The 17,299-nt window shown below is 43.5% G+C and overlaps 1 protein-coding gene across 1 annotated transcript in view; it reads left to right on the top strand.

Moving 5' to 3' along the window:
• Positions 1-17,299, top strand: part of ACTR3 (actin related protein 3) — a 106,871-nt gene that overhangs the window by 71,899 nt on the left and 17,673 nt on the right. The window contains exons 6-7 of the mRNA XM_030209572.1: positions 5,971-6,078; positions 15,503-15,646. Of these exons, the coding sequence (XP_030065432.1) occupies positions 5,971-6,078; positions 15,503-15,646 (252 nt within the window). The remainder of the gene's footprint in view (positions 1-5,970; positions 6,079-15,502; positions 15,647-17,299) is intronic.

The raw sequence follows: 17,299 nt of genomic DNA on the forward strand, positions 1-17,299 counted from the left end.
GTAGACTATAAATCAGATAAATGTGATTTGGTCCAAAAACGTGTTAGATTAATGCATCTGTGGGAAAAAAAATTGCAGCTTTTGCACTAAGATGCTACTGTTCTGAAACCAGGAGATTGGGCTCTTCGCTAACTTTGATGCGAAACAGAAATTCAATTCCTCAATGCTGGCACAAAAAGCTTGATGCAAACACCACAGAGTGGAAGGTGGTTTGGCACTTAAGGATATGCAAGACAGACGACTAGAGGCCTCTTTAAAACGTGCCTTTGAGATGGCCGCTTTGACACTTCAAGCTTCTGTTTGTATTTCTTATGCGGCTAGAGCTCGTCTCAGTCAGTTTCATTCTGTCATGGATTCCATTTCGGAGTCTGATATGCCGGGAACTCCTCAGATGTCGCTGATGGATATTGGACTGGCGTACTTGGCGGATGCCTTGTATGATTTGGTCCGTGCTTCGGCCAAACTCATGGCCTTGACCGTTTCCTCTCGGCGTCTTCTGTGGCTCCGTCATTGGGCCGCAGATATGGCCTCTAAGCAACGGCTCATTAAATTGCCTTTCCGAGAGAAATTGTTTTTTGGGGAAGACCTAGAAAGGAGCTTTGAGGTCACGTTTCAGAGAGATGCGCCGGTATAGACCGGGGTGGTCTAACGTAGCCTTTCAGCGTCCTCATTTTGGGCAGTGTTCTTCCTTTTGCAACGAGAAGCGTCCAACTGGACGCCCCTCTCGTCAGGGGGCTCCTTCTCGGGCCTCCCACTGAAGGAGAGCAGATCGGTGGTTGACTTTCTCTGTTTCTTCCAGAGTAGGCCAGAATTACTTCGGACCAGTGGGTCCTCGATGTGGTGCGAGAAGGTAACAAGCTAGAATTCTTCTCTCCTGTCAGACTTTTTTCTGGAGTCCCGCAGTGTATTGCGGGCCAAGAGGACAGCGGTTCTGTAGTGCTTGCGAGACCTGCTAAGGATATGGGCTATTGTGTCTGTTCCTTCTCTCAAAAGGCGCACAGGTTGGTACTCCATTTTCTTTGTGGTTCCAAAGAAGGGAGGAGCTTTTCGGCCTATTCGCAATCTTAGAAAAGTAAAACAGTTTTTGCGGGTTCGTCACTTCCATATGAAGACATTAAGGGCTGTTCAACCAGGCGAGTTTTTAACGGCCCTCGATTTGAGGGAAGCTTACCTGCACATTCCCATTTGGCAGCCCCATGAGAGATTTCTCAGAATTGCGGTGCTGGGTCACTTTCAGTTTCGGGCCCTTCCTTTTGGAATGGCCACTGCCCCACGCACTTTTTCCAAGGTCACGATGGTGGTGGCGGCATTCCTGTGGAAGGAGGGGATTCGAGTGCATCCATATCTCGACAACTGGCTGATTCGGGTGATGACAGCAGAGGAGAGTTGAGTGGTTGTCAACCGAGTGATTGCGGTGTTGCAATCCTTAGGTTTCGGTGGTGAATATGGACAAGTGTCATCTGGTTCCTTCTCAGAGTCTGGAGTATCTTGGAGTGCAATTCGATACGAAGCGGGGGAAGGTGTTTCTCACCGAGCGGCGAAGGATCAAATTGCTGTCTCACGTACGGACCGTATTGAGTTGTCGTGCTCCCCGAGCGTGGGACTATGTTCAGCTCCTTGGTTCCATGACAGCAACCTTGGAGGTCATTCCTTGGGCAAGGGCTCAAACGCGACCTCTTCAGAATTTCCTTTTGAGCAGATGGTCGCTGACGTCGCAGGATTATCAACGACGCCTTCCTTGGTCGAGCCAGGCCAGGGACAGTCTTGCGTGGTGGCTCCAGCCAGCCAATTTGCAGAAGGGTATTTCTCTGGCAGCTCCCAATTGGGTGGTAGTTGTGACGGATTGCCAGTCTACTTCAGCAGCGTATGCACGAGTGTGGAAAGCTTTCTCGGCGTGGTGTGCTTTGCGTGCTGAATCGCCTTTTCGGGCGGACATTCCGGTTATTCTGGAGTTCCTTCAGGATGGTCTTCAAAAGTGATTGACATATAATTCCCTTTGAGTGGAGGTGGCCACGCTAGCTTGTTTTAGGTGCAAACTGGACAGTTCCTCTTTAGTAGCTCACTCTGCTGAGGTCCGTTTTCTACGCAGGGTTCTTCGGCTTCGGCCTCCTCTGCGGCAGCCGTGCTCGACGTGGCATTTGAATGTGGTACTGCGAGCCCTCCAGACCCCACCGTTTGAGCCGTTGAATAAGATTCTAACACTTAAGACAATGTTTTTGGTGGCCATTGCTTCGGCTAGGAGGATTTCTGAAATTCAGGCTTTGTCTTGCAGAGATCCTTTTTTGCAGTTTTCTGAAGCAGGGGAGTCAATTCAGATGGTGCCGTGGTTTCGGCTTTCCATGTCAATCAGGCGGTTTATCTTCCGTCTTTTCGAAGAGAGGATTATTGGGGGGAGTGTGCCTCGCTACATTTCCTGGACGTGCAGAGAGCCTTGTTTCGGTACTTGCAGATCTCTAACGAGTTTCGACGCTCGGATCATCTCTTTGTGCTCTTGTTGGGATCGAAAAGAGGTGAGGCGGCTTCTAAGGCTTCCATTGCTCACTGGATTAGGGAAGCCATTGGAGCGGCGTATCTGCTACAAGGGTGGGCGTCTCCAGTGGCCCTGAAGGCGCATTCTGCTCGGGCACAGGCGGCTTCTTGGGCAGTGGCGTTGGCCTTATCTCTGGAAGAGATTTTTCAGGCGGCTACTTGGGCGTGCCGTCATACTTTTGCGAAGCATTTCAGGCTAGACGTGTCTGCTCTGGAGAATGCGAGTTTTTGGGCAGGAGTGTTGGCGCAAGGAGCGTCAGCTTCCCACCCTACTTAAGGAATGCTTTGGTACATCCCACTAGTACCTGGATTCATCTGCTGCAAGTGACAAGGAAGATAAAATTATGTCTTACCTGATAATTTTCTTTCCTTTAACGCAGCAGATAAATCCAGGATCCTTCCCTAGTTCAGCCGATGTTTTTTTCATTTTCCTCGCAGTGTGGCAATTTTTTCCTTCCGGGTTCTCTTTTGCACAGGAACATGGAAAGGATTCAGATTTTTGGATCAAGTTGCAGTTATTTTGAAGTTCTTATTTGGTTCTCTGTTTTTCATAGTGAGGATGGTTTCTGGTTATTGGTTTCATATTTTTGGCCTTGGCAAATGCTTACGAATGACATACTAACTGAGGAAGGAGCTGGCCGTCTGGCATCACTGCCTTTAGTTTGTTTATTTCTTTCTCCACCTGCTGGTAGGCGGGCTTAACCCACTAGTTCCTGGATTCATCTGCTGTGTTAAAGGAAAGAAAATTATCAGGTAAGACATAATTTTACCTTTAGAATGCTTCATATGTCCAGTAGGACTATAAAAATAATTAGGCCCAGCAGTTGAGGTTTCATTTCCATATCTCTTCTCTACCCCCCTCTCTTTCATTGAGGGAAGACCAGCATTGAGCAGAGACTGAAATATTGTCATGGTTCTTTAGGTCCACAACTCTTGATCTTGGCATCACAGGGAGGTTCCACACTAACCTAAGCATTCATTCTAGCTTTTGGTTCTGCCTCCCAAGTTCAGATGATAATACACCAGTTTCTGGAGGTCCAGTCCACTACATTTAGATTTGATCTACAAAAGCGCATTGGCTCCCCCCTATAAAGTTGATCCTCATGTTGTCCTGTACTGGAAATGGTTTTTAAAGGTGACTATGTGGAGGAACTGAAAGATCTTCGTGAAACTTGTAAGTCGTACTGAGCCAAATTCACAAGTTAGAGTGATAAATCACCAGGGCCGGATGGCATACACCCCAGGGTACTGAAAGAACTCAAACATGAAATTGCTGATCTGTTAGTGATCTGTAACCCGTCATTAAAATTGTTCGTAGTACCTAAAGATTGGAGGGTGACCAATGTAATGTAGGTTTTTTTTTTTATAAAGGGTTCCAGGGATGATCCAGAAAATTAGACCAGTAAGCCTGACTTCAGTGCCGGGAAAAATAGTGGAAACTATTATAAAGTATAAAATTACGGAACACACAGGCAAGCATTGTTTAATGGGACAGAGTTAGCATGGGTTCAGCCAAGGGAAGTCTTGTCTCACCAATTTGTTTCATTTTTGTGAAGGCGTAAATAAACATGGATAAAGTTGAACCGATTGACGCAGTGTATCTAGATTTTCAGAAAGCTTTTGACAAAGTTCCGCGTCAGACCCCTGAGAAAATTAATAAAAAGTCATGGGGTAGGAGACTGTTCTTCTGTGGATTCGGAATTGGTTGTTGGACAGAAAACAACAGAAGATATGGTTAAATAGCCATTTTTCTCAGTGGAGGAGGGAGAATAGTGGAGTTCTACAGGGATCTGTACTGGTTCTGTTTAACATATTTATAAATGATCTGGAAAACAGAATGATGAGTAAGGTGATTAAATTTGCAGACGACACAAAACAAGTTGTCAAAACACATGCAGATTATGAAAAATTGCAGGGAGACCTTAGCAAACAAGAGTGAGCATCCAAATTGCAGATGATATTTAATGTGGACAAATGCAAAGTGGTGCACATTGGGAAGAATAATCCAAATTATAATTACATAATGCTAGGGTCCACCTTAGGAGTCTGCACTAAATAAAAAGATCTAGGTGTCATTGTAGAGAATACCCTGAAATCATCTGCCCAGTGTGTGGCAATGGCCAATAAAGCAAACAGGATGCAAGGAATTATTAGAAAAGGGATGCAAAATAAGACCAAGAATAATATAATGCCTCTGTATTTCTCCATGATGCGACCTCACCTTATTTTGTTCCATTATGTTCGCCGTATCGCAAAAAAAAGACTTAGTGGAATTAGAAAAGGTTCAAAGAAGAGCAACCAAAATGATAAAAGGGATGGTACTCCTCCTATATAAGGAAAGGCTAAAGAGGTTGGGCCTTTTCAGCTTGGAAAAGAGACAGCTGAGGGGGGGATATGATTGAGGGCACTCAATAAAATTACATGGAAATACTTTTAATTCAAATAGGAGGGAATATTTAAGCTCTGGAACTCGCTGCTGGAGTATGTGGTAACAGCGGTTAGCATATCTGGGTTAAAAAAAAAAAAAGGTTTGGACAAGTTCCTGGAGGAAAATTCCATAGTCTGTTATTGAGATGGACAATGGGGGAAGCCACTTCTTGCCCTGGAATTGGTAGTATGGAATGTTGCTACTAATTGGGTTTCTACCAGATACTTGTGACCTGGATTGGCCACTGTTGGAAGCAGGATACTGGACTAGATGGGCCATTGGTCTGACCGAGTATGGCTATTCTTATGTTCTTATGCTTTTGGGGGGCAAGTTGGAGAGGAGACTTTGCATGGCACTCCTTTGATGCATCAGAGACTTTGATACCTCTTGGTGCATTGAGAATTTACCTTTTTGTGCTTTCCTTTTTGTGTTGTGTGTTCTTATAGGTTCGGTGCTCCAGACCTGTTACGGTGCCAACTGAGCCAAAGCCACATGGATTCATTATAGGAGGTCTCTGTTCTGATGCTTCTAAGTCATTAAGGGAGTCTTTTACAAAGGCACGTTAGTTTTTTTAGCATGTGCTGACGATTGTCGCATTCTAAATGCTAGAACGCCCACAGGAATATATGGGCATCTCTAGCATTTGGCGCACCCTTTAGCGTGTGCTAAAAATGCTAGTGCGCCTTTGTAAAAATCCCACTAATAGAACAAATAGATGTCAAACTTTTGTGTGTATATTATAGCCTTAGGGGAAAACTCTTGAAGACGCAGCTTTTTGTGACGGCATTATTCTAAAGTTTTGTATTTAGTGAGCTGTTACACTTCTTCACACCTAAATTCTGTTATCCAAATGAATTATTGTGATTTGTTTGACTGTCCTATTATGTTTTTAATCTTAGTGTGTATGTTGTATGGAAACTACCCAGGTTATAGATGGTGTATCAATATTTAAAATAAATAACTTGATAGGCCAATGAAAAAAAAATAATCAGATTTTTCTTTTCCTTTAAAAGGCTGTTCTTGCCTTAGCTGCATCTTGGACATCACGACAAGTAGGAGAACGGACATTGACTGGTACAGTTATAGACAGCGGAGATGGAGTCACTCATGTCATTCCTGTAGTAAGTACCGTTTTTTAATTTTAAATTAAAATCTCTTGGCCTGATACTCAAAAACTGTTTATACCAGAATAAAGCATGGTCATTCCAACTAAGTTGGCAGATAGCTAGCAATATTCATCTACTATCAATGGCTAGTAGAAAGTCTGTTTTTAAATTTATCTGTATAGCTTGCCACTTCCGAGGATAGTAGCACTGAATATTCGGAAAATACTTAAATCCCGCAGTTGGCACTTTAGAAGAAAAGCTAACTGCAGTGTTTGTTTGAATGTTGATGTCTCATCTTTATAGGACAGATATTAGTTGAGTAAGTTGGGTTTTTTTTAGGTCATGAAAGCTTTTATTAGATCGGCTTGAAAATCCAGTGATTGAAAACCACAAAGGCCCCTTTTTTAGGTCTAAAGGTTGTGACATCTCAGCATCTTTGACTTTATCGTTTAAAAAAAAAATTACATCTTACATGGAGTCAGGTTAACAATGAAAGTAATCTGAAACCAGGAGCAGTGGAACACCTTTTAGTTGGGGGGGGGGGGGGGGGAGGGGAGGAGGGAAGTACCGCCTTTACCTTACCCCAGCATCAGACCCTTACTACCACCTGCCAGCATAAGCCCTCTTCTCCCACTTGCCCCATATCAGGTCTGATGTAGGAATTGTGGACTGTATTCCCTATCTCCTGTTTTTGCATTTTTCTCTCTTCTCTATTTCCTTCAATTATCGAAGTTGTATTAGCAGAAATACAGAAGAAAGACTTACAAGAAAAGAAGTCCTTCTCCCTCCTATGAAATATTATGGCCCCTCACCATGAATTACTATAGTTCAGACCTTATGCAGTCACTCTGAAATGTCAGCCTATACCCTTCCCTAACCCACTGCTATACCTCTTCAAATCTTGCAGGCTTTCCCCCTCAACGTCTATATTAACTTATCATATTTGATCATATCGCCCCCAAATGACCTTCTGCAATGCACCATTGACTTGCAGTAGTGAGCCTTGCAGTTTATAGCATGTTCAACACAAACTCCCTTTGGCCTTCCTGTAGGTCCTTAAAGTTCCCAAAACCCAGTAAACACAATTGTGGACCTCAGGAAAGCATACCCTGGATTCGTTCCACAATGTAGCTCTTAACTGCAGTCCAAAATGTCCGTACCACCCTACATGACCACCACATAACTGGTTAAAGGAACCTTGATCACCACACCCCCTGTGGCAAGTTTTCCTATATAAAGTAACTGCAAAGGACTTGAATAAATCCTATTTCTCCTAGGACAAGCAGGCTGCTTGTTCTCACACGGACGTCGACCCGGGAATCGGCATTTTGCAAGCAAAATATTAAAGTTTTGCCAGTCTTCTGGCGGGCGTGCACCACGCATGAGTGGACTGATTCCCCGCCCATCGCGTGAGCACTCAATTTTCTTTCTCCGCGTTGAAGTGCGACAGCTCAGGCCCAGGAAGAGTCTTCTTCGTTTGTGATATAGTTCGCTTCTGTTTTTTTGCTTTTTCTTCACAAGATTAAAAAAAAAAAAAGTTTCCTGTAGTTTTCCCTTTAGGTTTTTTCCCCCTCCTATTTCAGGTTTTCTTTTTTGTCGTGCGGTTGGGTTCTTCCCTTTTCTCTTTTGTGCCTTTTTCTGATTTTTAGGCACAATCGCGTCTTTTGATTTCGCCGAAGCCGTTTTTCCTTCAATGTCATCGAAGACTCCCAGCGACTTCGTGTTGTACGCGGTGCAACCGGACTATCTCAGGTACCGATACCCACGCCTGGTGTATTCAGTGCCTTGGGCCCGACCATAGCACAGCCGCTTGTAGTCTGTGTCTTCGTATGAAGAAACGGACCCAAGCAGCTCGAGAGGCCCAACATGAAAAACCTTTTGGGGCTCAATCTGGTCCTTTGACGTAGACATCGGTACCGAGGTCGGTGACATCGACATCGAAGGGAGCATCGATTTCGGGGAGAAAGGTAATGGTTTGCTTTGAGACCAACTCGTGCTGGGAGCAGTTAGGCGTCGAATAGGTCTCCACCTGCCTCGAGGCCTCCTGTTATGCATGCCCTCCGAGACTGGCCTTTGTCGGGCCCGGCCCTGAGACGTGAGGATTCCACGTCCTCATCGGTACCGAGGAGTCTCGATGAGAGTCGAACGAAGGCTGAGAAGCACCATCATCGTTCTCCTTCGACGCACGGTACCAGGAGCTCCGGGATGTCGAGAGAGTTGGCACCCGAGAAGCGTCTGCGCTGAGAGGATTGCTCACCCTCGATACAGGAGGTGCCGATGCGTCGGTCTCCTAGCAGCCCGATGTCTGCTCCCAAGGCTCCACGGATTCTGATACCACCTGTCCCACCGACCCCGCAACCTTCTCCGATGGCGGCTCTCGACGAACGCATCCGTGCCTTGTTTCCAGAACTTCTGGAGGGACTGCTACGTTAGTCAGTTTCAGTGTCGGGTGCTTGCGCCTTCTGTACCATCTGCTGCATCAGTGTCTGGCCCTTTACCTGTGGTGAGGTCCCGGACTGCAATGCCGCCTGCGGGCTCGATGGACCCTTGGTCTGTCCCAGCATGGTGATGCTTATGTCTTATTTATCCCATCTTCTAACATCTGCCTAAACTTACCCACCTCTTCCCTTCTCAACTGCGTCCCTACCTTCACCCATTCCATCTGCAAAAAAGGAAAATAAATCTTCCTTACTATTTGGGAAAACAAAATCACCTACCCCATCTCTTCTCCTCTGCAGCCTCCATTCCTTCAGCATAGGGCTCAGAAGAGGGTGAGTCTGGTTTTTTATCCCCCTTTCCATCGCTCCAGGGCAACCTGCTTCAGACACTCCAGAGACTTCTCTGTGTCCACCCAAGAAATATCCCTTCTAGCTTTATACTGCTGCTTTATAAAATAACATTTAGTATGGGTAAATTAACTTCCCCTTGAATTTGACATTTGGGCTAGCCTCTGCTGTCTGATCCAGGCCTACCTCCCTCCCCACACAAATTTACCTAAGTTACGTTGCCATTGCACAAAATGCTTGGCTGGGATCTGGAGGGGAAGCTGTGTAAACGCACAATTCAATTTTGGAAGAATCATTATTTAAAAGGAGTTGAATTAACACACACACAACTGATGAGCAAAAGAACCACTTGCTAAAGCCTTGATTGGTGATGTTTTCCACAAATTTCAAACTTTGCTGATTCTAGACATATATTATAACTTCAGATTATAAATGCTGATTCAAAGACTGCTTCTTGTGAAGGCAAAACTATTGGTAACAAGATGACACCTTTTGATCTTTGAGCTAGAAAAGGCTGCTTCACTAAGGTGACTCGTTTGTGCTTTTCTGGTTTTGAAGAGGAAGTGGATGATGGAGGAGAGGAGTCATGTGAGTTTTCAGTTGAGCCTTGTATGTGGTGTTCCTCCATTATGTTCAGTTAGACAAAAAAAGGAGGGGGGGGGGAGGTCATATTGGCACATAATGTTGCACGTTTGCACTACATACATACATAGGGAGTAGGAGGAGACAAGCGAAGATGACCTGCATCTCTTTTCATTGGGTTTTATAACAATTTGTCTTGATGGACTTATTCTGAAGACTTAATATTTACAGTATATAGTTTTATCTGCTAATGTATCCATGTTCTTGCAGGTTTTGATTATACTGTTTAAAAACATTGATCTTAGCAAAACTTTAGTACAGCTGATCAAGTTAATGCTTCACAGTATCCTTCAAACACTAATTAGTTTTGCTTTATCTTAGGGCTGGGGAAAGTTATAGGTTTTCCCTATGTTCTCCATTTTATTTAGTACAAGCAAAAAAAGCCTGTTTTGCTAAAAAATTAAATGGGCGCTAGCAAGGCTATCAAATAATGGCAATTATGTTTTTAAGTGAACCGCGATTCTCCCCTCGCCTCCAATCTCATCTATATCCACCGATTCTCCTCTGCCCTGCCCTCCCCTCCTATCCATGTCCCGCGATTCTCCCCTCCCCTCGTCTCCCATCCCATCCATATCCAGTGATTCGCCTGTGCCCTGCCCTCCCATCGCTTGTGATGTAGAGTACGTTGGCGTGTCCCTCTGCTTCTCCTCTCCTCCCTGCTCTCCTCCCATCCCATCTATGTCCAGTGATTCTCCCCTCCATGGCCAGTGACTCTGTCCTTCCTGCTGCCCTGCCTTTAAGCTGTCCATCTTACCTGAGGTCGCAGCGGTGGCAGACTGGGCTCACGTCGCCTTCAGCCTTCCCTTGTGTCCCGCCCTCCTCTGACGTCATTTTGTCTTTACGCAAGGGCGGGACACTGAGAGGGAAGGGAACACTGGAGGCAAGCTGACGTCAGCATATTATGAACCCAGACAGACGGCCATCCAGGGAAGCAGAGGTGCAAATTATTATATAGATTAGGAAAAAATGTCAGCATCTTTTACAGCTAGTTTATTGCTTTTTGGTTATTAACTTCCTGTGATCCCTGTTGATTCATAATATTGCATTTATACCCAGTGACACACTTTAAATTCAGTGACAGAAGTATTCAGCAGGCATCATTTAGTACATTTAAGTGCTGGGCTGTGACTTCATCTGTGGCTGCCAGAACTTGCGGGGGATGTGTGTGTGTTCAAAAAAGCAGAAAAAAAACCTCATGGCTTAAAATTACTGAATACTTAGACATGGTAATAACAGGAAGAAAACTGTAGGTAATTCAGCTAGAATGCATAAAATCCTATTTTTCCTTAGACTTGTTTCATTCCAGGAAAGACTACATCTGAAGATTCAGAAAGCTCTTTCCACTTAGTTGTTGCTGCTATTTAGAATCTTTAGTGAATTGATGCTCTTGTGTTAATCCTCCAAAACCTTGCTCCATCAACCAGGAAAAAGAATTAGCCACACAAGCAGTGATACCATCCAGCAGTGCTGACACACACAGGTTTCATATAGCTTAGAAACACACAAGATTCCTCTCAGCATTCGCAGGACTTTCCATACAGCAGCTGCCTCATGAGTCCCTTCAGTCTAATTTCATTCGAGCTTTTACATGGGCATGGTGTGTTGGCTTCCACAATTTTATTTCTTGCCTGACTAGAATTGCAGATTGACTTGGTGGTAATGGAATAAAGCTTAATCCAGCTAAGACCAATGCAATTCATTTCTCCTGGCATGAAACTAATATAACCCTACCCCTGTCCTCTGTTTGAGACCAGTTTCCTCTAAAGAAATCGATGAAGCTTCTGGGGAGGAAAGGGGGGGTCCACTTAGACCAGTGGTGCTCAACCAGTATGTCACAGACAGCTGAGAAGTGTGCCACTGAAATTTTGACAAACGGCATGCTTGTGCTTTTCTTAAAAGCCATATGTGCTGCAAGTTGGAGAGAGTTGAGAACCAGGAAGTTAGGTATTTGACATTTCCATAACTGGTCCTTCTCTCATTAGCCTCAAATGAAAATGTTACAGCTCACCCCCCCCCCCCCCCCCTTTCCATCCTGGCAATCACCACCATTGCATCTATATTTCCCTTACATTATTATTAGCAACAATTAAATGATATATAGGGTTTTTTTTTCCTTTGCTCAGCTAAAACTTGTAGTGTCTCGTGAATATTGTCTGTCAGGTGTGTCACAACAGAAGAAAGATTGAGAACCACTGCCCTATACAGATGCATCAGCTTAGGTTGCCCTTTGTTTTATGTCTGTATCGGGCCCAGTGTTGCCTTGGAATGAATTGGTTCCTTAGCTATTTCCTGGAATCTTTGGCAAGAAACCTCTGAAGCATTTATGTGCTCTAGCAGCCGGTGTGTTTCAATTAATATCTGGTAGGTTTAGGCATCTAATTTAACAGCACTTCATATTTGGATACTATCTTTGAATGGCTTCTATTGTGTTGGTATATTTGTCTACCTCTTCTTATGATGGTGACCTATAGATTATACCTGCAAAGGTATTAGCCCATTGTCGAAATAAGTTTGACCCTTCTTATTTAGATAGCACTGGCTTGTTGTGTGAATTGCTTTTATAAATAAAATTGCCACCTTATGTTTTTGGATAAACTACAACTTGATTGGACTAACATGCAAAACAATTTGTACACAATCCTTTCAACTTATTAGAACAAAAGTAAAAATCCTAAGTCTAGCCTCTTCAGAAAAAAAGTTGTGCCTTTTTTACCCTTTTTACTAAGTCAGATAGGAGTTCAGCCTCCTGTCAACATGAAGAAGATTCCATTGCAGAAGTGCACAACATTGAAAGGTCAATTATGTTTTCTAATCTTATTTTAGGGTAACCTAAGGTAGTTAGAACTTTGAGAACCTTGTCCTGGAGGAACCTCAGCCAGTCAGGTTTTCAGGATATCCACAATGAATATTCATGAGAGAGGCTTGCATGCAGTAGAGGCAGAGCATGCAAATCTTTCATGAAATTCATTGTAGATATCCTAAAAACCTGACTGGGGTGTCTAATGACCAGGTATGGGTACCACTGCACAAGTGAATGAAGTGTAGCATGAGGTTGAAGAAAATAAGCAGGATATTATGGCTTTCCTGTCCTTTAATCCTTTATGCACTAAACAAATTCTGTACTTATGGGTAATCAGTATAATCATCCTTGCAGTATTCTATAGGAGTTGCAGACAGATTAACTTTCTTTGACATGCTTTGATATGGAGTATTGCAGGGATCCCAGGCACATTAAGGCTGATGAATGATCCTTCTTTCCTAGAAACGAAGCTGGAAAATTTGGAATAAGGCCATAAAATTTTGGTACATGGCTTGATTCTTCAGTAATCATTAGTAGCCCATTGTCCCACCTTACATGCAGAGACATTTCAATTTTAGGATGTAGGATCATTATACAACTTCTGGAAATACTGTAAGGGGCTTTTGTTTATTGCCATCAACTCTGGCTTCTAAGATTGAGTTTTAATTTGTGGGTCATCATCCAGGAAGCTACATTAACTTATACAGTTGATCCTCTCTGGATTGTTTTGCTAAATGTATATTTCAGGTTATTAAAATAACAAGGTCTAGTTAGATTCTGTGAATAAAGCAGAGAATCAAATGTCAGCCAAGATCAGAATTTTTGGTAGTATGATAGTTTAAAAAAAAAAATGTTTAAACAGACAAGAAATCAATTAAATTACCTCTCCACTCTTGTCTCTCCCTACGGGCCCCCCCCCCCCCCCCCCCGGGGTACTCCGTTTTGTGGATAAATCTCTCTTGTCTGTCCCCTTCTCCTCTACTGCTAACTCCAGACTCCGTTCCTTTTATCTCGCTGCACCTCACGCCTGGAATAGACTTCCCGAGCCTGTACGTCTAGCCCTGTCTTTGGCCGTTTTCAAATCCAGGCTAAAAGCCCACCTCTTTATCGCTGCTTTTGACTCCTAACCACTACTCACTTGCCCTGTATCCTTTTATTCCCTCCTCTTTAACTCCCTTACCTCTTAGTTCTGTTTCCTTGTCCTATTTAGATTGTAAGCTCTTTGAGCAGGGGCTGTCTTTTCATGTATGGTGTACAGCGCCGTGTTTGCCTTGTAGTGCTATAGAAGTGATAAGTAGTAGTAGTAAAATAAGTGGTCCAAGATTTGTTTTGATTTCAAGATAAATGTTTTTTTTTTTTTTTGTTACAAACTACTAAGTGGAGCTTGAAATATAAATAGAAATGTAGCAAGTTTTGAAGTGTCCCTTAAACAGGAGGAAAAATCAAACCTCTGCAAACTTTATCTAACCAATGGAACCTCAAAACTCCAACAAGGAACCATACCACGGTATTTGTAAATCCTTGTATATACTGGAGTAAATTCCTATCATTGGTTCCCCTTAAGAAAGGAGAACAGAAAAAAAGCCCAGACGAAAAAACTCATCCTAAATGAGAAAACTGTATGGGTTAAAAAACTGTCCTCCCCTCTTGCATATATACACACTGTAAAAGGAACACCCAAAAACCTAACCTACCTCAACTACCCCCCACCCAGAACCAGACTATAAATTAGGAAGCCCCTCGAGGTAAAAGAGCCCCAAGTAAACTAATATAGCACTAGAGCAGTGGGAAATAAAACCCCCAAACCTGCCCACTATTGCAAACACCTGGAAGCCCCCCGTAGCCAAGCGTCCAAATATAAAAAATCCTTTGTACTTAGCTTTATTCCGGTTTGGAAGCTTCAAACCTAGCCTGCACAAATGACGTTTGAAGAATGCTGGCCACTGCCGATATGTACTCCCTCTGGGGCTCCGGAGCCTCACTAAAAATCACAAATATTTGGCGACTGTTACATTTGTACCCCATGCTTTCCCACTCATGGCAGGCTCATTGTGGCTTACATGGAGCAATGGAGGGTTAAGTGACTTGCCCAGAGTCACAAGGAGCTGCCTGTGCCTGAAGTGGAAATTGAACTCAGTTCCTCAGTTCCCCAGGACCAAAGTCCACCACCCTAACCACTAGGCCACTCCTCCACTGTTGCTACTATTTGAGGTTCTACATGGAATGTTGCTATTCCAACATTCCATGTAGAAGTCGGCCCTTGCAGATCACCAATGTGGCCGCGCAGGCTTCTGCTTCTGTGAGTCTGACGTCCTGCACGTACGTGCAGGACGTCAGACTCACAGAAACAGAAGCCTGCGCAGCCTTCTACATTGAATGTTGGTAGTGGAATAGCAACATTCCATATAGAATCTCCAATAGTAGCAACATTCCATCTAGAATCTCCAATAGTATCTATTTTATTTTTGTTACGTTTGTACCCCGCGCTTTCCCACTCATGGCAGGCTCAATGTGGCTTACATGGGGCAATGGAGGGTTAAGTGACTTGCCCAGAGTCACAAGGAGCTGCCTGTGCCTGAAGTGGGAATCGAACTCAGCTCCTCAGGACCAAAGTCCACCACCCTAACCACTAGGCCACTCCTCCACTGTTGCTACTATTTGAGATTCTACATGGAATGTTGCTATTCCAACATTCCATGTAGAAGTCGGCCCTTGCAGATCACCAATGTGGCCGTGCAGGCTTCAGACTCGCAGAAACAGAAGCCTGCGCAGCCTTGTACATGGAATGTTGCTAGTGGAATAGCAACATTCCATGTAGAATCTCCAATAGTAGCAACATTCCATGTAGAATCTCCAATAGTAGCAACATTCCATGTAGAATCTCCAATAGTATCTATTTTATTTTTGTTACATTTGTACCCTGCTCTTTCCCACTCATGGCAGGCTCAGTGCAGCTTACATGGGGGCAATGGAGGGTTAAGTGACTTGCCCAGAGTCACAAGGAGCTGCCTGTGCCTGAAGTGGGAATCGAACTCAGTTCCTCAGTTCCCCAGGACCAAAGTCCACCTCCCTAACCACTAGGCCACTCCTCCCACTGTTTTATAGCCATTTAGGGCCTTCTTGGGTAAGAAGTTAAGAAACAATATGTGCAAACTACTTTGCCAGGTATTTTTCTTGCTGTTTCAGATCTCTATCCTTGTTTTGCTTCCAGGCGGAGGGTTATGTGATTGGTAGCTGCATAAAACACATTCCAATTGCTGGTCGAGATATAACCTACTTCATTCAACAACTGTTAAGGGATCGAGAAGTGGGAATTCCTCCAGAGCAGTCACTGGAAACTGCAAAAGCAGTGAAGGTAAACAGTTTAATGAAATGACTAGAATCTTGGACACAAAAAAAACCCCAGACCTGATGATGAATATTAAACTTGAGTAGGCACCGACCAGCTTTAAACAATGAAAGAAGTGGTAAGATTAATTAAAGCAAATTTATTTTAGCTGCTGCCAATCGATAAGTACCATCTGCTAACCTTAGAACTGGCAACTTGCAGCGTGTGACAATGTAGACATTCTCCATCTTTTTTAGAGCATTGAGGGAATATATTCCTAAATCCAGGCAATTTAGTGCTTGGTTTTTCTGCTAAAATCCCAAAACCTCAATGGCAAGGAATAGAAAAATATAACCATTATGCAAAAAGAAAAAAAAATGTCTGCACACTCTGTTAAATGTTTCTTATGACTTTGCTTCTGCTTTTACACTACCATCATGATGAGAAAGTCAATACTGTTCTTCCTTTGCTACAGCAAAAGATCACAGATTGCTCACTGTGCTGCATCTTTAATGTCTTAAATACTTTAGGACTAGCTTTGTGAATCTTTGTTCTGTAGAAATATATGGGCTTATTTATGAACAAACCTTTTAATTTGCCTCTTGTGCTTTGTACATGTTTCTAGCAGTGTTGTAGCTAAATAAAGTCGAAGGCATTGTTAAGCAACGTAATGATTCACACAGGGAGTCACTTCTACACCCAGTGTTTCTAGCATTGACATCAAAGCCCACTGATTCACCCCAAAAAAAAATGTTATTTAAATGCCTGCTTCACACTAGGGTATTTTGCTATTACCATTTGTTGTAAAGTATTTCAGCATTGAAGTGGATGACTATTGAACATTAAAGCAGTAAAAAGCATCTTGTTTAGGACACATTTTTCTGTAGTGTGCAGTGTTTATCCCAGGCAAGGTTAAGTAGATTTAGGACAAGAGGGAACTGCTTTAGTTAGATTTATATGGTTGGGAATATTTGCTTACAAAGGTCCCCTGCTTCCTCTCCCCATCTCATATGAACACAATCTCTGTCATAGCTCTTCAGACAGAATAGGACAACAGCACAGGAAATGTTTTAACTGGATAGATGTTTAGTGATTTATACAAGTTAAACTGCTCAACATTTTTGGGGTGAAGTAGCAGCCTAATGGTTAGAGCACTGTGGCTTCTTGTGACCCTGGGCAAGTCACTTATCACTACACCGTCTCGGGTACAAACTTAGGGCCCAGTTTACTAAAGTGCGTTAGTGTTTTTAGCGCGCCTACACTTAGCGTGCCCGCTAACCATGTAGGCGCCTATAGGGATATTGTAGGCACGTACATGGGTAACACGCGTACATGAGTTTATTGTGAGGGATGAGAGAAGGAAGGGGATAGGGCTTTCTTTTTGTAGGTTATATATATTATGGTGTATTTTTGCCAAATGTAATAAAATCAAATTTCCTTATTCTCACTGCAGTTTAGTACTACTGTGAATATATACTTGTCTGTAGATCAGTTTTGCCAGTTCTCCACACCCAAACTTGCATCCTAGTTGGTACTTACACTAGCAAGCCAAGGAGAGGTACCACAGGCTTTACTTTGTGGCTGCTTAGTATTTTTATTCCTTTCCTCTTAGCTGTCCAATTATGCTCCTTCCTTCTCTTTTGGGCCAAGTAGTGATTCTGTCAGTAAGCCCACAACCCC

This window comes from Microcaecilia unicolor, chromosome 7 (genome assembly GCF_901765095.1).
Source record: "Microcaecilia unicolor chromosome 7, aMicUni1.1, whole genome shotgun sequence".
Classification (NCBI taxonomy): domain Eukaryota; kingdom Metazoa; phylum Chordata; class Amphibia; order Gymnophiona; family Siphonopidae; genus Microcaecilia; species Microcaecilia unicolor.